This window comes from Peromyscus maniculatus, chromosome 23 (genome assembly GCF_049852395.1).
Source record: "Peromyscus maniculatus bairdii isolate BWxNUB_F1_BW_parent chromosome 23, HU_Pman_BW_mat_3.1, whole genome shotgun sequence".
Lineage (NCBI taxonomy): Eukaryota > Metazoa > Chordata > Mammalia > Rodentia > Cricetidae > Peromyscus > Peromyscus maniculatus.
In genome coordinates, this window is record NC_134874.1 from 36984966 (window position 1) to 37012909 (window position 27944).

At 45.9% G+C, this 27944-nt stretch overlaps 1 protein-coding gene across 5 annotated transcripts; it reads right to left on the reverse strand.

The window, feature by feature from the left end:
- Positions 1–8878: 8878 nt before the first annotated feature.
- On the reverse strand, positions 8879–27944 carry Zkscan5 (zinc finger with KRAB and SCAN domains 5). Of its 5 annotated transcripts, none has more exons than XM_006982673.4 (6): positions 26713–27944; positions 23294–23426; positions 19080–19162; positions 18299–18434; positions 11836–12432; positions 8879–10611 (listed from the first exon to the last, which is right to left on the reverse strand). In XM_006982673.4, the coding sequence occupies exons 1-6, from the start codon at positions 27130–27132 to the stop codon at positions 9509–9511; spliced, it is 2472 nt and encodes an 823-aa protein (XP_006982735.1). In that variant the 5' UTR covers positions 27133–27944; the 3' UTR covers positions 8879–9508. The 5 variants fall into 5 exon arrangements, with proteins under 5 accessions (XP_006982735.1, XP_076416404.1, XP_076416403.1 ...); XM_076560289.1 differs by having other exon boundaries at positions 11999–12432; positions 26713–27931; XM_076560288.1 differs by having other exon boundaries at positions 23294–23439; positions 26713–26836.

The following is a 27944-nucleotide window of genomic DNA, read 5'->3' on the forward strand; positions in this document are numbered from 1 at the left end:
AGAAACCAGGCCTCAGAGCTCATAATAGGATTTTAAAAAAGTGAGTGTATGCATGTGTGCATGTTCATGGGGAGCTTTACATGTGTCATGTCTATGCAGGTATGGGTATATGTGAGTGCATAACTCTCTCTCTCTCTCTCTCTCTCTCTCTCTCTCTATATATATATATATATATATATATATATATATATATATATATATAGTGTGTCTGTGTGTGTGTGTGTGTGTGTGTGTGTGTGTGTGTGTGTGTGTGTGTCAGAGGATGACATGGACATTATTCCTCAGGCACTATCCACATTTTTTAAGGTAGTCTGTTGCTGCCCTGAAGCTCACCAATTATGGTAGTCTGACAGCAAGCCTCGAGGATCCTCCTGTTTCTGCTTCTTCAGTACTGGGATGATGTATCACCTGACTGGGATGACAAATATCACCTGGCTTGCTTTTTTTTTTCTTTTTTCTTTCTTTCTTTTTTTTTTTTTCAGACAGCTCTCCTAGAACTCACAGATCTGTCTGCCTCTGCCTCGTAAGTGCTGGAATCAAAAGAGTGGCCTATCACACACAGTGAGGCTTTTGTTTTGAATGTGGGTTTTGGAGATTGAAGTTTGGTCAGTATGTTCTTGCAAAGCCTTTATCAACTGAACCATCACCTCAGCTGTCACTCTGTCACTCTTGGTTTTATCTCAAACCCTTTCCCCTCCTCACTGCTGCTTTGCTTCTTAATATCAGCTTGTCTGGGCATTTCCTCTCTTTTCTGATTCCAGGAAGTAAGCCTTTTCTTGGAGACAGTCTCACCATGTAGTAGCCCAGGCTCTCTGGAACTCACTGGGTAGCCCATACTGGCCTTAACTCAAGATCTTTCTTCTCTGCTTCACCAGTGCTAGTTTTATAGGTGTGCAAGGAAGTGAGTCTTAATGCTGGCCTTGATATCACCTCCCTAGTCACCGGGTTTATTGGGGTATGGGCATATGTCATAATCCTAGCTCATGAGACATGGGGGTGATCCACTGGGATATGTTTATAGGAGTTTCCCTTGCTCTCAGAAAACATGAGAAATGGGAGTGCCTTGGGGGTTTTTGGTTTGGTTTTTTGAGACAGGGTTTCTCTGTGTAGCCATGGCTGTCCTGGAACTGGCTCTGTTGACCAGGCTGGTCTCCAGCTCACAAGAGATCCACTTGCTTTTGCCTCCCGAGTGCTGGGATTAAAGGCGTGCACCACCACTGCCCGGCAACATCGTGTTTTTAAAACTCCCAAATGTCTTTGGAATGACGAGGTGGCCAGGGTAGCCGAGCTTCAAGCCATGGGCAGCATCTGAAGCAAAAGCAGGTGGCTATGTACCACTGACAGGCAGCAAAAATGACACACCTAGCTGGAGTCTGTGGCAGTTCCAGCACTTGGGCAGCTGAGGCATGAGAGATGCCACAAGTCTAAGTCAACTTGGGGGTCCATAGTGAATCTTAGGCCAGCCTGGGTTGTAGTGAAACCCTGTGTCAAGGAGAAAAGGGAGCTTCAGCAAGATGGCTCAGCATGATAGAAGCACTTGCACACACACCTGAGCCCGATGACCAGATTGTGTGAGGAAAGGACTGTTTTTTATTTAATTTTAATTTTTATTTATTTTTTTTATTTTGGGTTTTTCAAGACTGGATTTCTCTGTGTAACCCTCGCTGCCCTGGAGCCTCTGTACACCAGGCTGGTCCCGAACTCAGAGATCTGCCTGCCTCTGCCTCCCAAGTACTGGGATTAAAGACATGTGTAGTCACTGCCTGGCTGAGAAACAACTCTTGAGATTCAATATAAAAATAGATGGGCCAGGCATGGTGATGCATGCCTTTAATCCCTGCACTCCAGAGGTCTACCTAGAGAGTTCCAAGCCAGCCATGCCTACACAGTGAGAGCCTGTGTGCCTGTGTAAAAATAAGTAAATAAATAAATAACAATAGAGATATTTTAATTTATATGCCTGTCTGGCGGGGGGGGGGGGGGGGGGGGGGACACGACACCGGGGCAGGGCGCAGGTATATGTATGTGAGCACAGGTACCCAGGGTAGCCAGAAGAAGGTGACAAGATCTCCTGAAGCTGGATTTACTATAGTTGTGAGCTACCAAACATGGGTGTGAGGAACTAAACTCAGATCCTTTGTAAGACCATGATGCACTCTTAACCACTGAGATATCTTTCTAGCCCTGGACTAAGTAACTAAGCCAAGTAACTAAACCAGGTTTTTTTTTTTTTAAACATAATTTCTTTATTGGATCTTTGGGAATTTCACATCATGCACCCCAATTCTGTTCATTTCCCAGTTCCTCCATACTGCCCTTCACCTTACAGCATCCCCCTCCCTAAAAGAAAATTTAAAAACAAAAAACAAAAAACATTTTGCTCCTCTGTCTTTCCTGGCTCTCCAACATCTCTTCATTCATCTTAGTGGCACTGGGAGCTGCAGTGTGTCACACAGTAGACCCTTTTGTCTATCAGTTTTACTTGCAAATGTTCATTGCAGTGAGTCACTGGTCTGGTTCAAGGTTTCTGGTTCCTGGTACACCATCATCACTGGACCCTCTCTGAAACTCCTCTAGAATATCCCTCGGCCACCCTGAGTCATTGAGATCCCAAGGGTATATAGTTCCGCAGGACCAGTCTCTTCACATGCTCCAGCAGGTCATAGATGGGGTAGATGTTAGGGTGGGCCAACCCAAGGTCCTGAATGTGGGCCTGGGTGGTAGTTGAGCTGGTCAGACCTGGCCACTGGGGCTGCCCTCCTTAGGCACAGGACAAAGCCAGCTCTCCCAAGCTAAGGCAGGTTCTTAGCACAACAGATTTAACTCTCGTTTCTTTCATAAGCAGGATGATACTGTTGATCTAAGGGTTTATTGATCTAGACCTAGTGATGAGTTTGTGCTAAGCCAGTCACCCTCTCATGCTCAGTGATAACAGAATACTTGGAATAATCGTGAGCAAGCCTACAGTAGAATATTATGTTGCTATATACTCAAACTCATCATTCTGCTTCTCCGAGACTTAAGAAAAATCAAACAGCTTGTAAAGAGGTAAACTGTCTTTGACATCTATTCTAGAACACACATGCTCTTCAGTTTGGGGTTCCTCCTTGATGTCCCCTAGTTTACTGTCTGATAGATTTTTCCATGTCCTTTGAGCTCATTATCCACAAAGCAAATATAGTTTCCTTATTTTCCACTCCTGCATCATTCTACTTTCAAGGTGTATCTCATAAGAGACTTGGCGGATTCACCTGGTGTGTGTGTGTGTGTGTGTGTGTGTGTGTGTTGTGGTAGTGGTAGTGGTAGTAGAAGTTGTTCTTTCCCTCCTCTGGAATTTCTCTAGGTTCTCTTTCCTCCTTAATGTCCTCCTTAATGTTCCATTGTTGTGGGATATTTGTACACCGTGTGAAGATGTATTGCAGTGATTGGTGTCATAAAAAGCTGAATGGCCAGCTGGGCATGGTGACGCACACCTTTAATCCCAGCACTCAGGAGGCAGAGGCAGAGGCAGGCAGATCTCTGTGAGTTCAAGGCCAGCCTGGTCTGCAAGTTCCAGGACAGCCAGGGCTACACTGAGAAACCCTGTCTCAAAAAACAAACAAACAAACAAAAAAGCCTGAATGGCCAGTAGCTAGGCAGGAGGTACAGGCAGGACTTCCGGGCAGAGAGAGGACTTTGGGAAGGAAAGGCTGAATAGTCAGCCAGACTCAGAGGAAGCAGGGTGAGCAGTATGGAGTGAGGTAACGCCATGTGGCAGAATGTAGATTAACATAAACAAGTTAATTTAAGTTATAAATGAGTTTAAGTTATAATTTGAGTTATAAGTTCAAATCAAAGAACAAGTTGTTGGAGCGATGGCTCAGCAATTAAAAGCACTTATATACTCTTGCCAAAAAAAAAAAAAAAAACCCTGAGTTCAATTTCCAGCTGTTGGTAAACCGAGACCCACCCACACGTGAAAGTTAGAGCATAACTTGTGAGAGTCAAATCTCTCCTTCCACCATGTGGAGTCCAGGGATGAAACTGAGGTCATCAGACTTGGCAACAGGCATCCATCTCACTGGCCCCATGAACTTTTTGAGCTCTTACTATGTGACTAGTACCCTTTATAAATATCTTTCACTATGTTTTTAAGTTATATAAAAATCTTAAAAGTGACACTTTAATAGAGTTGAGCTAAGCCCATGTATGTCTGCTTCCAAAGCACTGCATTAATAACCTGCAGTTCTCTTTATTCCATGGATTAATTCACTTGATTAGGTTAACTGCCCACATTGGCTAGGCATATACACCAGGCAACTAGATAAGATGGATGGATGAAGCCATATTTTTAGATGTGAGAATGTCACTACACTTTGCTGAAGTGACTATCTAGGGCATCCTTTTAACTTCCATAAACCTAGGTGGGACTGGAAATGTAACAAGGGCAGAGCATTTGCCTGATGAAGCCTGGATCCGATGCCATATGGAGACTCGGCGTTCATTTGTTCACATCTACTTCCCAGGATTTTTTTCCCTCTATAGAATTCAGCACCTTCAAATGCCACACTCTTGCCACCTGTGTTTCAAGGAAAAGTGAATGGACAGAAAGAAGTGTACAGTTTATGTAAGGTCTGAGGATATGAAAGCTTAAGTAAGTGGTAAGGATCTAAAAAAGGTTTTAAGGTATGTAAATGCAAGTTACAAAGGTCCAAGAAAGTGCCTTAAGGTGTGCAAATGTGATTTGTAAAGATATGAAAAGGGATTTAAGATATATAGAAAAATGAAAAAGTGTTTCAGATTTCTTTCCCTCTATGCTATTGTTATGTTGACTTCAAAAGTTCGGAGTTTTAGCCGGGCGTTGGTGGCGCACGCCTTTAATCCCAGCACTCGGGAGGCAGAGCCAGGCGGATCTCTGTGAGTTCGAGGCCAGCCTGGGCTACCAAGTGAGCTCCAGGAAAGGCGCAAAGCTACACAGAGAAACCCTGTCTCGAAAAACCAAAAAAAAAAAAAAAAAAAAAAAAAGTTCGGAGTTTTAACATTAATCAGTGGAGTTCCAATAAGCTATTTATTAATCTAGCTCTGGTAAGCACTGACTACTATTATCATAGTCACATATTAAATTTCCTTTGGTTGTCTTTAAGTATGGACTCAAAAGTGCTTCTCATTTTGCTAAAAACATCTGTCTAATCTATATATACCCAGTCTTCTGGATAGAGGAAAGAGTGTTCATGTTTTTAACCCAAATCATTCTGTGTCCCCAAGCTTCTACTGTGATTCAAAGGTGTAAGTCCACAGCCTTTTATACAACGTGAATTTCAGCACAGATTACAAACAGTGGCGATGCTAATATATCTAAAACTCATCTTTCTGTAAACTTAAAAAAATATTGTAAGCTTTGGGGAATCAACTTAAATCCACCTCTCACAGGTCAAATAGACTCCAGATAAGTAGTCAGCCAACAGCCTGTTTCCCCCACCTGCCTGTTCTGTTTATTCCTGTGGATGGGATCTCCCCCACCGTTTCGCTGGTCTTGGGATTCCCTTCCCCCCAACTACCAGAACCATGGGTCTAAAGTTTCAAATGCACACCTAAGAAAAAGATTCCCCTAAATCCCTTCACTTTACTTTCTGTCCCTAATATATATGTTCCAACAACCTGCTAGCTCCAGGTGTTCCCTCAAAATCTGCATCCAGGACCACTTCAAAGCAGCTAGCCTCAGGAGGCCCAGCCTCCCAGATGCAGCCTGTAATTCCCTAGCCCCAGGTGGTCCTGCAGAGCCTGGACAGTGAGTGAAACAGCCTGCTTTTCCCAGACTTGGCCACTACCCCGGCTTTCTTGGGTTCCCAAAGATGTCTATGCTCCCAGACATCAGGAAGCAGTCTAAACAGCACGGCACCCCCATTTCTACCTCACCAGTCACCCCTCCCTATTTCCTCACCTTTTTTTTTTTTTTTTTTTTTCTTTTGGTTTTTCGAGACAGGGTTTCTCTGTGCAGCTTTGCACCTTTCCTGGAACTCACTCTGTAGCCAAGGCTGGCCTCAAACTCACAGAGATCCGCCTACTTCTGCCTCTCAAGTGCTGGGATTAAAGTCGTGGGCCACCACCACCTGGCTTCCTCACCTTTTATAATAAATAAGAGGGAGGAATTTTGGTAAACTGAGAACTACCCACATTCCAGAAACAGCTGCTCCCCCAGCCCACCTTCAGCAACTCAGCACCAGCAGCCACACCACCATCAACCACCAAATGTGACACATTTCTACATGGCTCTTTCTCTTTCTCTCTTCTCTTGTCCCACTCAGAGTCAGCCTTTCACACACACAATTTAAATAAATCTTTAAAATGTTAAGCCAAGCCCAGTGGTGGTGGCACACACCTTTAATCTCAGCACTCAGGAGGCAGAGGCAGGTAGATTTCTGAGTTTGTGGCCAGCCTGGTCTACAAAGTGAGTTCCAGGACAGCCAGAGCTACACAGAGAAACTCTTGAAAAACAAACAAACAAACAAATAAATAATGTTAAGCCAAAGATCAAAACTAGACTATGGGGCCCACAAGAAAGGGGGGTGTCATTTACCGAAGCTCATGCAACCCACTGAATCAGATACAGACCCGAGCTGGGATTCCATTTACCTGACTCCCGTGTGCTTGTATTGTAAGGGGTCTGGAAAATGGAACTTTGAGTGTTCCCCTTTATTATAGAGTACACCTACCTTAATAAATAACCAGTCATAGGCCACTCTGGGTTGGGGGGGAGGGTCCGTGTGATGCTATCCTGTTGCACTCTTCCTTGAAGGAAGCGGCCTCTAGCCTCTAATCTACAGGCTGTAAGTACAGCTGCAAATTACATCTCAAGTCATCACCCCACTTCACAGGTCAACGTCAGCCACTGATCAGGGGCCACCTTACCAAGGATTGTCAATAAACACTCCAGCCATCATCAATCAAGAGTCCTCCTTGCCTCATAGTGAGTGACCAAGTTACTTCCCAAGCCCACCAATGAATGGCACCAACTGTCTTAGACCAAGCAGCACCAGAGACAGGGGTCAGAGCCATGTGACTAAGGACATGCTCCTCAAAAAAAAACAAAAAACAAAACAAAAACAAAACACTTCTTCGAGGAAAGCAATAAAAGAGAATGGGGCAAGTCTGGGGATATGGCTCGGTGAGTAAAGTGTTTGCTGCACAAGCTTGACATGTTGAGTTCAGACGCCCCAACAGAACACACTTTTAAAAAGCCAGATGCAATAGCACAAGGAGCTGAAATCCCGGCATACCCCTACTAGGAGATGGGAGGCAGGAACAGGAGAATGGTGGGAATCTTCAGAGCCAGCCTGGCATACACAGCAGTGAATAACGAGACCCCATCTCAGACAAAGTGGAAGGCTCTGACCTACACACACACACACACACACACACACACACACACACACACACACCTGGTATGTGTGTGCCTGGCTCTGACCTACACACACACACACACACACACACACACACACACACACACACACCTGGTATGTGTGTGCCTGGCTCTGACCTCCACACACACACACACCTGGTATGTGTGTGCCTGGCTCTGACCTCCACACACACACACACACCCGGTATGTGTGTGCCTGGCTTCAGTGAAGAGCATCAAGCATGAGTGTGGTTCTGATAGAATTTAACTTTGGCCTGATTCCCAGCAGGGCTCTGGAGCTCAGGCAGCCAGCAGCAGTTTTCCCCCGTAGGGCAAATGAATCAGACTTTTAGAGATCACATCAGCCACTGGCGGGAGGCACAAAGGGGAGAAGTCCTGGGTGAGGCAGCTGCAGTCTGCGCAAAGTCAGCAGAACACTCAGTAGTTAAAGTGGTCTGGCAGCGGGACAAAGTGGGTGCGGCTGGTAGTCTAAAATGCATGAAACCCCGGGTTTGATACCTAGAACTACATACAACCCAGCATGGTGGTACACACCTGTGATCCCAGCACTGGGAGGTGGAGGCAGGAGAATCAATTCAAAGTCATCTTCCACTACATAATGAGTTGAAGTCAGCTTGAGTCGCTACACCATCTAGCTGTGAATAGGGCCAAATCCTTTAATAAAACTTGGTCCTATTCATTAGATGGATTGAGCTGTTCACCTTATCTACACTATAAGCCAGTCCATAAATCAGCCTGTCTTTTCTTTTGTCTTTCCAAAGCCCCCTTCTATAACTTATGTGATTGACTAGCATCACTCATTTCTTATACATTTACAAATTAAACTTTTTACAATTAAAAAAAAATTTTTTTTTTCTGTTCCCCCCTGCCCCTTTTTGCTTTTTGAGACAGGGTTTTTCTGTGTATCCCTGGCTGTTTTAGAACTCACTCTACAGACCAGGCTGGCCTCAAACTTACAGAGATCTGCCTGCCTCTGACTCTCAAGTGCTGGGTTTAAACGTGTGCGCCACCACCACCTGGCTTTCCACTTTGGTTTTTTGAGGCAAGATCTCATTGTTTGGCTCTGGCTGGCCTGAAACTTGCTATATAGACCAGGCTGGCCCCAAACTCTAGAGATATGCCACCACACCTAAGTCAAACTCTTAAAAAATTATGTGTGCTTGTGTATGCAAGTACCATAGCACATGTGTGGAGATCAGAGGACAACTTACAGAAGCCAGTTCTCTCCTTCCACTATGTGGCTCCTACGGACTGAACTCAAGTTATCCATGTCAAGACTGGGTGGCCAGCCCTTTTACCCACTGAGCCATCTCGCGGACCCTCAAGTACTTCATACTAGCTGACCTTGCTGCCAGTAGAATCAAAATGAAAACAGGTTGTGCTTCATGGAGAAGCTGTAAACTGAAGGCAGCAGCAAGAAAACATCCCTATTCATCCTCTGAACCCCAATTTTGCCAAAGAGAGAAACTTCAAGTCAACTTCTTTTGAAAAGGTTTAATTCTCAGGATGGGAACAATGACCGGCGTGGTTGGGATAGTCATTTCTAGAAAAGGTTCTTTGCTGAGGTACCAAGGTGGGTATCGTGCCACAGAGTTCCTTCCACTGCAGGATTCTCTGAATAGCTATGCTGTTGAGGTGGGAACTACAAGTAAGCGGATTTCTACTGCACTCATGAGGTTCTCTGTTACTTTCTGAGTTTCAATAAACAATGTCAAGACTTCTCTTCATCCACAGTACCCAGGTGTGTCTGTCTGTCTCTTTGTCTCTGTCTGTCTCTCTCACTCAGGGGTCTCACTATGTAGCTCTGGCTGGCCTGGTATTTGCTATGTAAACCAGATATTTGCCTGCCTCTGCCTCCCAAGGCTTACAGGCAAGTACCACCATACCTAGCCAGAGGTTCTCTTTTCATCTAGATTTCCAAGCATGAAGATGCTAACCAGAACACGTCATGGATGCTACAGGGTCCCTGAAGGCTAAGTTCTACTTACAGGGTTTCCCCTCGCCTGTAGGTTTGATGGTTTAGATGGGAAAAATTCTTGTTGTCATTACAGTAATGACTGCCATAAAAGGCTGTCTCCCAACAGAAACATTCCTTTATGCTTCAGGTGTTTAGGAATCCGTCCTCTCATGACTTCGTAGATGTTTAAAGAGGCTACAGCTCCAACTGAAACTCATTCCACATTCTTTGCATTGGAAGGGCTTCTCACCAGTGTGAATTCTCTGGTGTTGACTGAGATGAGACTTCAGACTGAAGCTCCTTCCACATTCATTGCACTGATGGGATTTCCCACTGGGGCAGATTTTCTGATGTTGTTTTATGTGGGGACACTGGCCGGCACTGTCTCTGCATGCATCACATTTCTGGGGTTTCTCTGCAGTGTGAGTTCTGTAATGCTGAATGAGGTCAGAACTGTAACTAAAGGCTTTCCCGCAGGTGTCACACTGGTAGGGTTGCTCCTGTAACTCCAGCTTCTTATCCTCTATTACTGTCAAGTTCCAGCTGTAGGCTTCTTCACAGACACCGTTCTTCTCGCTTTTCTGGCCCACGTGGAGCACTTGGTGTTCAAGGAGGCTGACATACTGGAAGAAGATTTCTCCACACTCGTGGCACTGGTGGGACTTCTCTCTAGAGTGGAGTCGGAGGTGACCAGCGAGGTGTGACCGTCTCCCAAATCCCTTCCCACACTCATTACATTTGAAGGGCCTCTCCCTGCTGTGCACACTCTGGTGCTGCACGAGATGGGACCTCACTCGGAAGGCTTTTCCGCATAAATGACAAGTGTAGGGTTTTTCACCCGTGTGAACTCGATGATGTTGAGTAAGGTGGACACGTTGATTGTAGCTCTTCCCACATTCCTCACACCTAAATGGTTTCTCCCCAGTATGGATTCGTCGATGCTGAATGAGGTGTGCACTCTGAATAAAGCTTTTCCCACATTCATTACATTTATGTGGCCTCTCTCCTGGAGACTTTTTGTGGGCATAGCTGAATTCGCTGCACTTCATCCTCTTTGAAGAGGGTTGTCCTCGGATTTCTTTCATGACAGCTCCCTGCTGCTTACCTGCCCTATCTTGGTGTTCATAGCCTTCACTATACCCTTGAACCTGAGAAGCATTACTTTGAATTTCTTCTGATAGTTCTATGTCTGCTTCTGAAAATTCTGGAATTTTCTTAACATTCAGTTTAGTGTTCTTACTTCTTTTGTCATTGCCTAAAAAAGTAAAAAGCAAACACAAAGTTCATCAGTTCTTTTACAGAAAAAGAATAAACTGTCAAAAAAATGTGGCATAAAAGGGAACATATGTATCTACCTAATGCCAACAGCAATAACATTGATAATGAACCAATGAAAAGAATGAGACAAAATACAACAAAACAGGGCTGGGGAGATGGCTTAGCAGTTAAGAGCACTGACTGTTCTTCCAGAGGACCCGGTTCAATTCCCAGCACCCACATGGCAGCTCACAACTGTAACTCCAAGATCTGACACCCTCACATAGACGTACATGCAGACAAAACACCAATGCACACAAAATAAAAAAGAAAGAGAGAGGGAGAGACTTACTAGGCCAGGGATAGTGGCATCTGCCTGTAATTCCAACAGCTGTGGAGCTGAAGCAGGATATTTATTGGGTTTGAGGCTAGCCATACTACGTAAGTTCCAGGCCAGCCTGGGTTATATAGAATGAACTGAGAGATGGGGTGTGAGGAACTAGGAGTATTGACTCACTCCTATAGTCCAGCAGTTGGGAGGATGAAACAAGAGGGTTGCAAATTGGAGACCAGCCTGGGCTATACAGCAATCCTCGTGTTCAGGTGGAAGCAGGAGAATCAGAAATTCAGTGTCATAACTGGCTACATAGAGTCCAAGGCTAGCCTGGGCTACATGAGATACTATCTCAAAAGAGAATAGAAAAATAAATACACTAGCTGGGCGGTGGTGGCGAACACCTTTAATCCCAGCTCTTGGGAGGCAGAGCCAGGTGGATCTCTGTAAGTTCAAGGCCAGCCTGGGCTACAGAGTGAGTTCCAGTTTTTTAGCAAAGCTACACAGAGAAACCCTGTCTCGAAAAACCAAATAAATAAATAAATACACATTTAAAAAATTCTTAAGCTTAAATGAAGACTAAATAAGCTATAATCTTTGGCCATTACCACAACTTATCTGTTTTTTTTTTTTTTTTTGAGGGGGGTTACTTTGATTTGATTTTGTTTGTTATTGTTTGAGACAAAGTCTCACTATGTAGCTCTGGCTAGCCTAGAACTAAGTAGACCAGACTAGTTTTGAACTCATATCATCCTCTTGCCCCTGCTTCCTGAGTGCTAGAATTAAAGGTGTAAGCTGCTCTGCCCAGCCCATCTGTTCTTTCCTACTAAGCTGATAAATCAACGTTTGCGTCTGGCCCCTCCCCGAACACACGCTCCCCAGACGTACAGCTTTGGGATTTCTCTCTGAAGTGGCGTTTCAGGTGCTCGATCAGGTGAGAGTGGCGACCGAAGCTCTTCCCGCACTCGTTACACCCGTAGGGCCTCTCCCCACTGTGGACGCTGTGGTGCTGCACCAGGTGGGAGCTCACTCGGAACGCTTTCCCACACACCTGACACTTGTAGGGCTTCTCGCCAGTGTGGACTCTCTGGTGCTGAGTGAGGTGCACCCGCTGATTGTAGCTTTTCCCACATTCCCCACACTTGAATGGTTTCTCTCCTGTGTGGATTCTCCGATGCTGAATGAAGTTGGAGGCTTGGAGGAAAAACTTCCCGCAGTCAGCGCATCTGTGACCTCGCTCACCGTTCGATTTCTGCTTACGGCTGACGTCTGGGCCTGAGTTCAGAGCTCTTTTCTGCCTTGGCTTCACCACGGTGGGGTTCACCGGCCACCTCTGCGCCATGTCCTTCGCGTCGCTAACTTCTGCAAACTCTTGACTCGGAGCACCACTCCTTCCTGTGCTTTCCGCCGCCACCCAGTGAGGGTCAGCGCCGTCGGAAACCTGCGGTACCACGAGCTCTGGGTTGCCTTCCCTCGACTCATAATCTGAAATGAGAGAAGCAAACAGGCAGTCAGCTAGCGCACACACTGCAAGAAAGTGACAGAGGGAGCCAGGGTAAGGGAGGGAGACAAGCGTATGTTAGGAACGCATGGCTTCGGGAAATGACAATACAGGGACAGGATGAATATCGATGCAGAAGGGTGGGCATGAAGCTCAGTTGGTATAGTGCTTGCAAAGCTACAGAAAGCCCTGGGTTCTGCCTCCAGTTGTGGTAGGGCACACCTGTAATCCCTACACCTGGAAGTAGAGGCAGGAGGATCAGAAGCTCAAGGCCAGTGTGAGCTACATGAGACCCTGATGACAGAAAGGGAGAGTGTTAGGAGGGCAGGCGTGAGACACCATGTCTTGTCTAGGCAGTGCTGAGGTGGCTCCCAGGCCTCTGAGCACTCTAAGCACTCCACCAATGGAATGGTACAGAAGAGTCTCCCTTTATGTACTTACTTTTTTAAACATTTACTTTCAAATGTGGTAAGTATTTGTTTTAACTTCTGGCCTTCTATGATGCTATCAGAAATCTGCAAGTATGAAAATGATAAAATGTGGCCTTCTAAAGGAGAGAAGCTAAGGGGCAGAGCCCCTGAAGATGTTCTCAATGTGGCGGACAGTGGGAAGCTGTGAAGGTGCAGAATGACAGCGAGGCAGCCAGGCCTGGTGGCACTGTTATTTATTAAGTGGTGCACTGTTATTTATTAAGTGGTGCAATGTTATTTATTAAGCGGTGCTGTTGACGGTGCAAGAAAAGCCACAAGGTACAACAAAACCCACTGTAAGTGTCTATTAAGGGAAGGAAATAGAAGGGGGTGCTTAGGCCTATGGAAAGATGGTGCAGGAAGAGGAGGAGGGATATGGGGAACCTACTTTTAGAGACACACACACCCCCTCCCCAGCACATGCACATATGGGCTTACGTAACATGCAGTGCATGGATTACGTATGTAAGGCTCTGGGATGACTAAGCATCATGCCAGCGGTCATGGGGGAGTGGCTAGGAATTCTAACAGGCACACGCCTGTAATTCCTGCTACTTGAGAGGCTAAAACAGAAGGATCAAAAGTCCAGGTCAGCCTGAACAGTGAATTCAAGACTTGCCTAGACAACTAACTTCCTAATATCCTTTCTCAACATAGAAAGTAAAAAGGGGCCAGGCGGTGGTGGTGCAGCTTTTAATCCCAGCACTCTGGAGACAGAGGTAGGATCTCTGACAGTCTGAGGCTAGCCTAGTCTACATATCAGTTTTTAGGCTACCCAGGGATATACAGAGTCCATGTCTCAAAAGAAAAAAAAAAAAAGGTGGGAGCTGGAGAGATGGCTCAGTGGTTAAGAGCACTAGCTGCTCTTCCACAGGTCCTGTGTTCAATTAGTTCCTGAGCTCAATTCCCAGCAACCACATGGTGGCTCACAACCATCCATAATAAGACTAGGTGCCCTCTCAGGCATGCAGGCAGACATGCAGGCAGAACACTGCATACATAATAAATAAATCTTTAAAAAGAAAAAAAAAAGGTAGGGAGGAAGCTGGGGATGTAACTCAGTGTACATTAGCACATGCAGATTAGTATAATGCAAGAGGTCTGGGGTTCAACCTGCAGTACCACAAAAAGAGAGAGAGACAGAGAAATCAGAACTCAAGAATGACATAGTATGGCATTGGAGAGATGGCTCAGCAGTTAAGAACACTGACTGCTCTTCCAGAGGACCCAGGTTCAAATCCCAGCACCCACATGACAGCTAACAACTGTCTATAACTCCAGGATCTGACACTCTCCACACAGACATACATGCAGGCAAAACACCAATGCACATAAAATAAAAATAAATGACATAGTAAACAAGTGTAGCTGGATTTGAACTCATAATCCTGCATGAAACCTGAATGGGTACCCAAAGTACACACATAGTTTTAATGGCATTTATTTATTTATTTATTTGTTTGTTTGTTTGTTTGTTTTAATGCAGAATGCCATTTATTGAAGGAGGGAGGAGGTCTTAAATACAGGCTTACAGCACAATGGGAGAACCCCAGAGGGCAGAAGTTCACTACCTTGTTTTACAGTCTTGCATCTAAGCTGTTAACGCCCATTATGCAGGATACACAGACAAGGAACTTCCCTTAAGCATTCAGGAGGGTAGAACCCAGCAGGGAATTAGCATAGGGAGGATATCAAGGTCAAGGTCAGCAAGCAAGGCAACAGTAACCCAGAACGGGGCCAGGGCCCTGCAGGTCCCCCTTTTACTAATAAATGAGCTTCTGACTTAGGCTGCAGCACACATATATTGAAAGGATATATGGTGCTGGTGGCTGGCGCTGGTTACCATGTGGAAAGGTCACAGTCACAACAGCACCCAGTGTTACCTTTTAGAGCTTTATTAGAAGGAGAGAGAGAGAGAGAGGGGCTGGAGAGATGGCTCAGAGGTTAAGAGCACTGACTGCTCTTCCAGAGGTCTCGAGTTCAATTCCCAGCACCCACATGGTGGCTCACAACCATCTGTAATGAGATCTGGTGCCCTCTTCTGTATACACAATAAATAAGTAAATCTTTAAAAAAAAAAAAAAAAAAAAAAAAAAGTAGAGAGAGAGAGCCAGACCTGGCGGAGGAGAAACACAGATAGATGGGCGCAGAGAGAGAGAGAGACTGAGACAGATGCAGAGAGAGAGCGCGTGGGGGTGCATGTCCAGCTTTTAGACTGGGACGCAGTTGCTTGCTGATGACGTAATAAGGCGCCAGACAACACACACACACACACACACACACACACCGAGCTGCACATATACAGAATCCTTACACATGCTACACACACACACACACACACACACACACACACCTCTGATAACTGGTAAGTACCTCTATATTAACTGAAATACATAGGTAGCACTAATAGACTTAAATTACACAAGTGATCTGTATTAATTTAAAAGAAAATGAAGAAAATATTTTAATTAAATACTTTTTTTTTTTAACTTATGTGTACCTGTGTATGACATGTGTATGCTGGTAGCTTTGGAGTCCAGAAAACTACACCAGATCCCCTGAAACTGGAGTTGCAGGCTGGGTGCTGAAGTCCAACTCAGGTCCATTAGAAGAGTGCAAGTACTCTTAGCCACTAAGTCATCTTCCTAGTCCAAAATGTAATGTATTTAACATATAAACAATTTATTGAGATAAAAGACTACCTCTATGGGGGCTGGAGAGATGGCGCAGAGGTTAAGAGCACTGCTCTTCCAGAGGACCTGGGTTCAATTCCTAGCACCCACATGGCAGCTAACAACTGTCCGTAACTCCAAGATCTGACATCTCACGCTGACAGACATACATGGCAAAACACCAATGCACATAAAATAAAAAAAAAATTGATTAATTAAAAGACTACCTCTAAGATCCCAACAGACTGATGAACAGAAGACATGCACAAATAAATTGAGCCAAACAAAATACAGGGGTTGGTGAGATGGCTCAGCAGGACAAAGGTACTCCCCGCCCCGTGCCTGAGGACATGAGGATTCCTGGAACCCACATGGCGGACGGAGAGAACTGACTCCTACAAACTGTCTTCTGACTTCTATAGGTGTACTGTGACACACACACCTGGTTCCTTGTTAAGGGCTAGGCCAGTCCAGGGGACATTCCGGACATTCCCCGAGGACATTCCCCGAGGCCCTGACATATGGAGAAGGATTAGTTCCTGTATAAAATCAGGAACTTGTTTGTCAAAGCCAGTAATGGCCTGGGGTCAGGCCTTGTGGGGAGCTGCAGTTTTGTGGATCCTGAGAATTCAACTTTCCCCCCTTGAAGGGCTGTGGTTATGGGTCCCAAGGCTGTTGAGCAGCAGGTCTATAATGCAATCGAGGTGTCCTCTGTCCCCTTTGTACAACACTGCTGGGTTAGCTTCCTGCTGACTCTGTCCCACTGTGTGATAGCTTTTGCTGACCTTGTCCCATTTCTCCTCCGGCAAGCTGTACATAAGACACTGTGCCTCTTAATAAACCTTCAAGAGCCGTCAGCTTGTGCAGGACTTCCTGGTCCCAAACTTTCCTCAGCCCCTAGTCTGATCCTTCCCCTTCAGGACCCTGTCACTGAAGAACAACCAGATCAACCACCAACAAATAAGTAAATGTAAAAAGAGGGCAGATTGATCAGGGTGGTGGTGGTGCACACCTTTACCCCTAGCACTCAGGAGGCAGAGGTAGGCAGATCTGTGAGTTCAAGGCCAGCCTGGTCTACAGCGTGAGTTCCAGGACAGCCAGAACTACACAGAGAAACCAAAGAAACAAACAAAACAAAAAAGGGGGTGGACTGGTGATATGAGAATGGGAATGGAAAAATGAGTAAAAAGGCAACAAAGAATTAATGCCACTGAGATACAGTAATCACCACTCTACTAGAAATATTCAGTGACATCTCATATGTTCTCACGGTTAATCTTCATCGTCAATGGACCGGATTTGGCATCACCTAGGAAACAAGTATCTGGAATGTAAGGGTACTTCCAGAAGGGTTAACAAAGGAGGGAAGAGCGCCCTTGAATGGGAGTGGCACCATCCCAGGGGCTTTGGTCTGTACAGAAAGCAGAACATCAGAACTCAACCCCTTTGCTTCCTCACTGTGGATGCAATGTGACCAGCTGCCTCAAACATCTGCTACCAGGCCTTCCTCACCATGATGGGCTGTACCCTCAAACTGTGAGCCCAAATCACCATTTCTGCCCTTAGGGTGCTGCTTGTCAGGGATTTTGTTACAGAATCGAGAAAAGTAATGAACCCAGGAGTTTTTGTGAATAAGGACTATTCTACTAAGAATTACCCAACTTGGGCTGGACAGGAGAAATGGCTTGGTGATTAAGAACATTACTGCTCTTGCAAAGGACTGTAGTTCAGTTCCTGGCCCCCATGTCCAGTGGCTCACTACTAAGGGAGATCTGATGCCCTCTTCTGGCCTCTTCTGGCACCCGGCATGCACATGGTGCGCACACATACATACAGGCAAAACACTCACAGACATAACGTAAAATAATCTGAAAACACACACACACACACACACACACACACACACACACACACACACACACACACACACACACACGGGGCTGGTAACGTGGCTCATCAGTAAAGCCACTTGCCTTGCAGGCCTGGCGGCCTGTTTGATCCCTGTAACCAACATAAGGGTGGATAAACAGAACTGATTGCACAAAGCTGTCCTCTGCAGGCGTGATAGTGCACACCTTTGATTACAGCTTTTGGGAGGCAGAAGCAGACAGATCTCTGTGAGTTTGAGGCTAGCCTGGTCTACATAGCAAGTCCAGGCCAACCAGGGCTACAGAGTGAGATCCGAAGGAAAAAAGTTGTCCTTTGACCTCCATACCATGGCACATAAACACATCATACATATACACAACACTAAACAAGTTAATAACAATTAATAAAATTTAAATAACTACCTCCCTTGTACTAGTCCTTCAATCACACCCTTGTTAAGTTAGAAACAATATGCAGAAAAGATTGATTTACTTTCAAAGATTATAAAGTAGAGGGGACTAGAGTGATGCTCAGCAGTTAAGAGCACTGGTCGCTCTGGCACAGGATCCAGGTGTGATTCCCAGCTCTGTGGCTCACAACCAACTCCAGTTCCAGAGGATTCAATACCTTCTTCTGGCCTCTGTGGGCACCAGGCACACATATGATGCACACACATGAAGGCAAAACACTCATACATATAAAACAAAGTAAAAAAACTATGAAAGATTATAAAATAAAGCATAGCAATTAAAGCATGCATGTGAAAGGACATGCTACACAGACTCTTCACAAGGTAACAAAACTGGTGAGTCCTCTGCATGCAGGTTGACAATTCTTACCCACAGGAGTGATACTCTCACAATTGTCCTTTCTGCCATCCCTACTAAGAGACTTCTGGGACTGGTCCAAATGTCCCCATTCCTCCAGGATGAAGGACACAGCCACATCAGCCACATCTTCAATTTTCACCAACTTCTGAAATGGGAGATCTCTGCTAAATTCCCACTCCCCTGTGCAAATCTGCAGTAAGGGCAAACCTGGGGGCACTGAGTCAGCAGCCGGGGAGACTGCACATCCAAATGGGAAGCATGACGCAGAAAGGAAAAAGACAGAGGGAATGAATGGAAGGCAGCCACCAGGGATGGGCCTGGAAGCTAGTCAAGTGCCTGGTAAAGATGGCGCCACAACCTAGAATCACTGGGAAGTGAGCCTCGAAGAGGGGATGTCTAGAACAAGTTGGCCTGTGGACAGGCCTCTGAAGAATCTTTTCTTAATTAAGGAATAGCTGTGGGAAGACCCAGCCTACTGTGGGTGGCACCACTCCCTGGGTTTGACTCCTGGAGTGTGTAAGGGTTGAGAGGGCTAGCTGAGCGGGCATGCATTTCTTCCTGTCTGCTCTGGCCTGTGGGTATGATGTGACCAGCTGCCTCAGGTTCCTGCCACGCTAACCTGCTCACCACGGTGCACTGTGACCTGGAAAGTGAGCTAAAGCAAACCCTTCCTTCCATAGGCTGTGTTTACCAGGGCACCCTGTCCCAGTAACCAGAAACAAAACTAGGACGGATGGGGATGGAGAAGGGGCACGGGTTCTCGTGGAGGTCAGAAGAGCGCTAAGCTCACCTGGGACCCGGCTGAGAGGAGTGAGGCTGTCAGCTCCTGGCTGTCCTTCGGGGAAATGGAAGGAACCTGGAGAACAGGAAGGGCTGAGAGTGGAGAAAAGGTACAAATGAGACTATCTGGTGAGGTTCTCAGTGCCATCATGCTCCTCCTCCTCTGCCCACGGAGCCCTGAGGCACTGAAGTTAAATTCACCTCGGCTCTCAGGACCCTATACACTCTGGACCTGTCCTCCCTCTACCTTATTCCCTCTTCTCCCCAAATGCCAGGCTAGCTGGGCATGTGGGCACAGGCTTTAATCCTAGTGCTCAGGGGGCAGAGGCCAGTGGACTTCTATGAGTTCAAGGCCAGGCAGGGACACTTAGTGAGACCCTGTCTAAAAACAAAATTTCTCAGTCTCTCTGCTTTGGTCAAGCTAATCCCTGCTGGGCCACACCTCAGTAACAGATGCATTCAACTATGCTTAGGGCAAACTGGTATTTCCCAAGGCTCAGAGTTTCACAGGTTTTTAATGTGCCAACAAGTTACCTTCATATCTCAGTACAGGGCAGATTCTGTCTCACTCAAACTCCCAGACTAATCAAGTCCTCCTGCCTCAGCTTCCCAAGAAGCTAGTACCACAGGCATGTGCCACTGTGCCCAGCAGCATGGACTGGTCTATTAACAAGGTCTAATGAACACAATATAGTTTTTGAGTTTTCCTTATTGACCAACTTAAAATTATTTTAAGAATAGGATTAAAGCCAGGAGCGGTAGTGCACACACTTTAATAACAGTACTCAAAAGACAGAGGCAGTCAAGAAGACCTCGTGAGTTCAAGGCCAGCATGGTTTACATAGTGAATTCCAGGACAGCCAGAGCTACATGAGACCCTGTCTCAAAGGAGGGGTGGGGGGTTTGTAATATTTATATTGAGGCTTCCTAAAGAACAAGAAAGAAGCTTTTGTTTTACAACTAGAATGACAGTCATTGCATGTAATAACTTCTTTTTTTTTTTTTTTGGTTTTTCGAGACAGGGTTTCTCTGCGTAGCTTTGCGCCTTTCCTAGAGCTCACTTGGTAGCCCAGGCTGGCCTCGAACTCACAGAGATCCGCCTGGCTCTGCCTCCCGAGTGCTGGGATTAAAGGCGTGCGCCACCACCACCCGGCTGCATGTAATAACTTCTATGCTTGGTCTCAGCCACAGGTTGACAAATACCCACATGCACACTGCAAGAAATCTGTTTCCTCATCTTCAGAGTTACTTAATTGTTTCTAAGCATTGTTCATTCACTCTTCCCAGCAAGGCCACAAATGAACCAAAGTAGTAAGAATAGAAGTGTACTGGATGGTGTTCTGTCAAGGTGACAAAGCTGGGGTCCTCCAGGGTCATCCCTCTGGAGGAGGGACTCTTGGTTGAGAAAATGCCTCCATAAGCAAGTCTCCAGGGCATTTTCTTGATTGAGGATCAAAACAAGAGAGCCCAGGTCATTGTGTGTAGTGCCACCTTTGGCCTGGTGGTCCTAGGTGCTATAAAGCAAGCTGAACAAGCTGTAAGGAGTAAGCCAGTAAACAGCACTCCTCCATGGCCTCTGCAGCAGTTCTTGCTTCCAGGTTCCTCCCTTGAGTTCCTGGCCTGACTGCTCTGAGTGATGGACTATAAGCTATAAGATGAAATAAACCCTTCCCTCACCAAGTTGCTTTTGGTTGTAATGTTTTGTGCTGGGTGGTTTGGTGTGTCAACTTGACACAAGCTAGAGTCATCAGAGGCTCAGTTGTGGTAAGGTCTCCTTGAGATCCAGCTGTAAGGCACTTTCTCATTTAGTGAGCAGTAGAGGAGAGCCTGGCCCATGGTGGGTGGTGCCATCCCTGGGTTCTGTAAGAAGGTGGGTTCCTGCATCAGCTCTTGCTCCCAGGATCTTGCTCTGTTTGAGTTCCTGTCCTGACTTCCTTCAGTGAAGAACAGCAATGCTGAAGTGTAAGCCAATAAACCCTTTCCTCCTCAACTTGCTTTTTGGTCATGATATTTTGTCACAGCAACAGAAACCCTAAGACATGCTTTATCACAGCAACTGAAAACTAATTAAAACAAGTAATCAGTACCAGGAGTGGGGGTATTGATGTGACAGACCTAACTATATTAAAAGAACTATGGCATTCTCAGTCAGTACTGAATCATTTGGCACAAAGATCTTTCCCAAGTGATGTTTTCCAACAAGATCTAGGACCATCCCATGTTCCAAAAGGACAGTATTATATGAAAGTATTCTTTAATCTGTTATGATATTTGCGTGTCAAAATGTACTGCATACAAAGAGGTTTGATTTTTACTAAAATGATTTAAAAAGTAGGGGTACTTGTAGGGGCAGTGGGAGGCTGGGGATGTAGCTCAGCTGGTAGAATGCTTGCCTAACGTGTCTTGGGTTCCATCTCTAGCATCATAGAACCAGACATGGTGGTGCACGCCTGTAATCTCAACACTCTTAGAGGTAGACACAGGAGGATGAAGAATTCAAATCATCATCAGTTAATAGTGAGTTTGAGGCCAGCTGGGCTACATGGGACCATATCTCAAAACAAACAAGGTGTGGGGCTAGAGAGATGGCTCAGTGGTTAAAAGCACATACTGCTGTTGCAGATGACCAAAGTTCGGTTCCCAGCACCCACATCAGGCAGCTCACAATCACTTACAATTTTTTTTTTTCAAGATGGTTTTTCTCTATAGCTCTGGCTGTCCCAGAATTCATTCCATAAACCAGGCTTGGCCTCCAACTCAGATCCATCTGCCTTTGCCTCCTGAGTGCTGTGATAAAGGCGTGTCTAATCACTCTCTAATCACCTGTAATTCTAGTTCCAGGGGAACCAATGCCTCTTCTGGACTCTGCAGGTAATGCATGCACATGGTACACATATACATGCAAAACAAACATACATATAAAATAAAAATAAATGTTAGCTGGGTGGTGGTGCACACCTTTAATCCCAGCACTTGGGAGGCAGAGACAGGCGGATCTCTGTGAGTTCAAGGCCAGCCTAGTCTCCAAAGCAAGTGCCAGGAAGGACACAAAGCAACACAGAGAAACCCTGTCTCGAAAAACCAAAAAAGTAAATATATAAATAAATAAACAGATGTTAAAAAAATCTTCTAAAACTCTCCAAATAGTCCCTATACTTAGAGACATTGTCTTCTATTGTAAGAATTTAGCAGTCACTATATCTGAGGTAGACATTATAATAATTGCTTTTCACTATATCTAGGGTAAACAGAGTAAATAGTTTTCATTGTATCCAGGGCAAACATTAGAGTGAATAGTTGTTTTCTGCAAGTACTTTGACCTTGAAGAATCACTGTGGAAAGCAATAAAGAATCTTTGTGGAAAACAGTGATTGTTTTCTGTGATTTGTAGAATTGTTTTCCTGAAAGGGTGTTGCAGTCTTCATATGACTTTGGTCACAAGACACCTCGGGCACACCTGAGGCTCTTGGATGATTGTGTATTGCAAATGATACAAAGTAAAGGACTAAAGTCATGAGGACATGTGATGCTTTCCTTCAGAGAGACCTAGAGATTAGGCTAGGGACCTTGGTATGAGGAAATACTTCACCCAAAAAACAACTTTGTGAAACAATCAATGAATATGCCTTTGTATGGCTGTTTGGGGTTCGGTTCATCAGAGGCTGGACCTCCCTGCTGCCACACAGGCCTTAAAAGTTCTTCTTGGAGTAACCTCTTTGACCCACGCAACACAGACTACCCTGACAGTCTTCATTATCATTTTTGCCACAGGGGGTCCTGGGAATGGAACCCAAAATCTTGCCCTTACTAAAGCTACACTCTACCACTGAGCTATGTCTGGACTGTCCCTATTATAGCTCTCTTAGTTCTTGAGACAGGGTCTCAAGCAGTCCAGCCTCAAACTTGCTCTGTAGCCAGGATGGCCTTGATGGTCGTCCTGCCTCCGCCTCCTGTGCTGGGGTCCCAGGTGTGCTCCACACCTGGTTTGTGTAGTCCTGGGGACAGAGCCCAGAGCTCCGTGCATGCTAGGCAAGCACTCTGCCAACTGAACCACATCCCCAGTTGATGGATTTTGAGTGAAAGGGTGATACAGTCTCAGTCATCCAAAAAGCTGTCCCTCTCTCAAGGGGGTCCGCCTGCCCATACTCCAGGCCCTCTTTTGCCCATGTGACCAGAGCCCCCATGCTCTAGTTACACTGACTGCACTGAATGGATGAGCCTCACCATTTTCCTCCAGAAGATTCTGTGGCTCTTGATCAGACTGGGCCTCCACAGGCAGAAACTGGTGACTGAAGGACTCCTGCGTGGCTCCGGATGGTACCATCTTCTGAGGAAGCACTTCAGGACATGTGACAATCTAACAACCACAACTACAACCAATCAGCAAAATTATAGACGGGGATGGGAAAGAACCCATTAGAGTCCATTAGACTGTCACCGGTCCCCTTGCTCAACACTGATCTTGTGTCTACAAGGAGCCAGACTCTGATTAAACAGCAGTTTAACAAACATGGATTACTTCTACTGGGAAATAACTTCCATGAGACGACATACCCACATGCAAATACACAATTATGAACTCCATGTTAGACGGGAAAGATACACAACTACAGGACAGAACAGGTGAGACCCACTTTAGCCTGAGAGGCTAGGAAAGGGTGTCACTTTGTAAACACCTAAAAGATGTTAAGAAGGGGCTGGAGAGATGGTCCAGTGGTTAAGAGCACTGGCTACTCTTCCAGAGGACCCAAGTTCAGTTCCCAGCACCCATATGGTGGCTCACAATCATCTGTAACTCAGCTCCAGGGAATCCAGAGTCCTCTTCTAGCTTCTGAGGATACCAGCACACTTGTGTGCATACACACACACACACACACACACACACACACACACACACACATCTTTTTTAAATAATTATTTTTAAAAAGAAGGCAGGGCCGGGCGGTGGTGGCGCATGCCTTTAATCCCAGCACTCGGGAGGCAGAGCCAGGTGGATCTCTGTGAGTCCGAGGCCAACCTGGACTACAGAGTGAGTTCCAGGAAAGGCACAAAGCTACATAGAGAAACCCTGTCTCGAAAAACAAAAAAAAAGGACTGGAGAGATGGCTCAGAGGTTAAGAGCACTGGCTGTTCTTCCAGAGGTCCTGAGTTCAATTCCCAGCAACCACATGGCAGCTCACAACCATCTGTAATGAGATCTGGTGCCCTCTTCTGTCCTGCAAAGGGACACATGCAGGCAGAACACTGTATATATAATTAAATAAATCTTAAAAAAAAAAAAAAAAGCAGGCAAAGGCAAAGGGGGAGAAGAAACCCAGGCACAGAGAGAGTTCCCAAACCTTCCCTCAGGCAAAATAGGGTATTTGATCCAACCCAGGATCCCAAAGAAGCTGGGAAGATGGGAAGGTCATTATGGGACTCAGGAAGCCACTGCTGGTCAGTCTAAGATTTAAGACAGCTTATGTTCCACATGCCTGTAATTCCAGCACTCAGGAGACAGAACCAGGAGGGTTGCAGCAAGTTCTCTATTCCTTGTCTCAAAAAAGACTTAAGCTAGGTCATGTCCAGCATGATATCAGCCTCTACCATCCTGCTCTCAGCCCTCAATCCGACCTAGGGTGTATATAATTACCCTGCTCCAAGGCACAGCTTACTCCTAGAAATTGTGGAAGGCTTTAGAGTCCTGCCACCTCTCCCTTGCTATCTGTGTCACAGGGTGAGCTAAAGTTGACCAAGAGTCTGAGGATGTTCTGGAACTCTGGAGAACCCCTCATCCTCAGAGTGGGAATGATGAGATCAGCACCTCACACAAAGATACAGACACTCTGAGGAACAAGTGGAACCCTCAAGGAAACTTCAAACTCTTCCAAACCCATAGGCTTTTGTTCTGTTTGTTTTTAGACAGAGGCCTTCCTTCTCAGAATCCTTCTATCTCAGCTTCCCAAGTGCTAGGATGAAAGGCAGTTCCCACCAAATCAAGCTGTAAGTTCATAAGAATACACTGAAAGGAAAAACCAGAGGGAAGGAAATGCCAAAACTGTTTATACCTCAAGTAATTTCAAAGCAGACTCAGAACCAACAAATAGGACCATCAAAATAGAATACAAACATCAGAAACAGATGCCCCAAAGAGGCAGAAATTTAACAAGTGATAAAGACAGCATTTCTACTTTTTTTTTAGAGATTTATTTATTTATTTATTTATTTATTTATACAACATTCTGCCTCCGTATATGCCTGTACGCCAGGAGAGGGCACCAGATCTCATTATAGATGGCTGTGAGCCATCACGTGGGTGCTGGGAATTGAACTCAGGACCTCTGGAAGGACAGTCAGAGTTCTTAAACTCTGAGCCATCGCTCCAGTCACATTTTTACTTTTGAGTCAGGGTCTCTCTCCCTATAATTTTGGCTGGCCTAGAACTCTCTCGTAGACCAGGCTGACCTTGAACTCATTGAGATTCATCTGCCTACCTCTGCTTCCCAAGTGCTGGGATTAAAGGTGTGTGCCAAAAGATGGCATTTTAATAAGAAAAAGGTTCCTTTAAAAGCTGCTGTGCTGGGAAGGTGGTGCTGGAGAGATGGCTCACAGGTTACCGTAATAGCACACACTGCTCCTGGGAGGAGGACCCAAGCTCGGTTCCCAGCCCTCACATCAGGCAGCTCATAAGCACCTGTAACTCCAGGGTCAGTGAGTTCAATGCCCTCCAAGGGCATCTGCACTCACATGCACAAACTCAGACACAGAAACACACAATTAAAATAAAAATAAGAACCAGAGAGATAGCTCAGTGGTTTAGAGCACTGGCTGCTCTTGCAGAGGACCTGGGTTCGATCCCCAGCACTCATGTGGTGGCTCTCAACCATCTGTAAACCTAGCTCCAAGGGATGTAACATCCTCTTCTAGGCTCCATGGGCACATACACACCTGCAGGCAGAACACTAAGATGCATAAAATAAATAATTCTAAAAACATAAAATATTTTCTTTAAAAGTTTCTGGAGAAATGAGAGAGGTTTGTGTGGAAAATAGCTGGAACCATACCAAAGACACTATATCAGAACACTCTCTAGACGAAGCAGTCTGTTAAAAAAGAATTTAAAAAGGACTGAGGAAAGGTTTTCATGAACTGCAGTGAAGAAAACCTAAAGTATGAACCCTAGAAACCAGGACACAAGAGTTACACTGGTTCCTATCTAAGTACAAAAGATTCCGAGACTACAAACTGGAAAAACAGCACATGCCAATACAAAAGGCACAATGCCTATTGCTTCTAATGGGTAAGAAATGCAATTAAGAAACACAAGCATAATTTGCAAAAAGAAGAAAGGGAGAAGGAGGAGGAAGAAGAGAAACATTATTCTTTAAAACTCATTACTTGTTGGGTATGGTGGTGCACGCCTTTAATCCCAGCACTTGGGAGGCAGAAGCAGGTGGATCTCTGTGAACTCGAGTCCCCTCGGGTCTACATAGTGAAATCCAGAATACCCAAGGATACATAGTGAGACCATCTAAAAACAAAACCAAACCAAACCAGAATATGACTGACGGAAGCACCAGAGGCCTAAGACTCTCAGCCCTGCTTGGCAGCTCCTCAGTGCTCACAGCCTCTTCCTCACTGCCCTGGCTCCTCCCCCCACTCACCTGTTGCCTGTGCTCCTCCAGCTCTCGCTGGATACTTTCTATCACAGCCACGGCTTCTTCTCCATTCTCGGGGTGATGTTCTCTCACCCAGGCCTGGAACTCTTCAGGCAGGATGGTGAGGAACTGCTCCAGCACCAGCAGCTCCAGGATCTGCTCCTTGGTGTGCAGCTCCGGCCTCAGCCACTCACAGCAGAGCACCCGGAGCTGGCTGAGAGCATCCCGGGGTCCCGCTGCTTCATGGTACTGGAAGTGCTTGAAGCGCTGGTAAAAAGTCTCCAACACTGGCCGGCTGTATCCCTGCATCCAGGAACAGTCCTCTTCTTCCACTTTCACTATGAGAAGGTCGTCAGCTTGCTCTTGCGAAGACGTCTCAGCTGGAGGCTCTACGCGTACAACTGCTGTGGATTCTGTCATTATCATTCCAACTCCGTCTCCAGAGGCTGCCCGTTACACTGACCCAATTCGTTCTCTGCTTTTCTCTGAAGGGCACTTTTTGGGGTGAACAACCTTCCTGGGATGTCGGGAATTATCATCAGCCAAGAGAGGTGGCAAAGATGTCATCTATACTAAAGAAAACCACTCAAGAAAGTCATTCACCATAAGTCAGTCATCACTTCATCCATAAAATTACTAATCGTAACTACGTCCAGATTTTAAAAACGCAAAGAACGGCCATAAAAAAGTGACATCAGGCCCAACGTTTTAGAAATGAAAAAAGTACACATCTCATATAAATAACCGGACTAGATTACTCCAGACAGAGTCGTTTCTTCTCTCTATCATAAGCCAAACTTAAGTCGGAACAGGAGTGAAGCCCATTAAAACGGTCATATCTGGTCCTAGCTTTCAAGCCATAAGGGCTTGACAGGTAAACAGAAGCCTTCATTAGTTCTAGGAGAAAGCACAGTTGGAGACAGAAATTTGGACCTGGATTCCTCGGAATAGCTCCTGACCCGGAGACGGAGACCGGACGGGTCAAGGTTAGGGACAGGACCTCAAGTGGGGACACAATGCCCTAGTCGCTCTTCTCCAGTCCCTAAGTCCAGGGGACCCAAAGAACAAACTCCCCGCAGCCCAGGCTTGGAAGATGGAGTTCTCACAAGCCAAGAGAGAACCGCGTCCGACACTTTCCAACAGTTCCTCGCCGGAAGTAGCCGAGTGCTAGCTTCAGCCATAAATCCCACCCCCAAGAGCGCTTCCGCAGCCTCTCTAGGAATCCCGGAGGTCCTCTC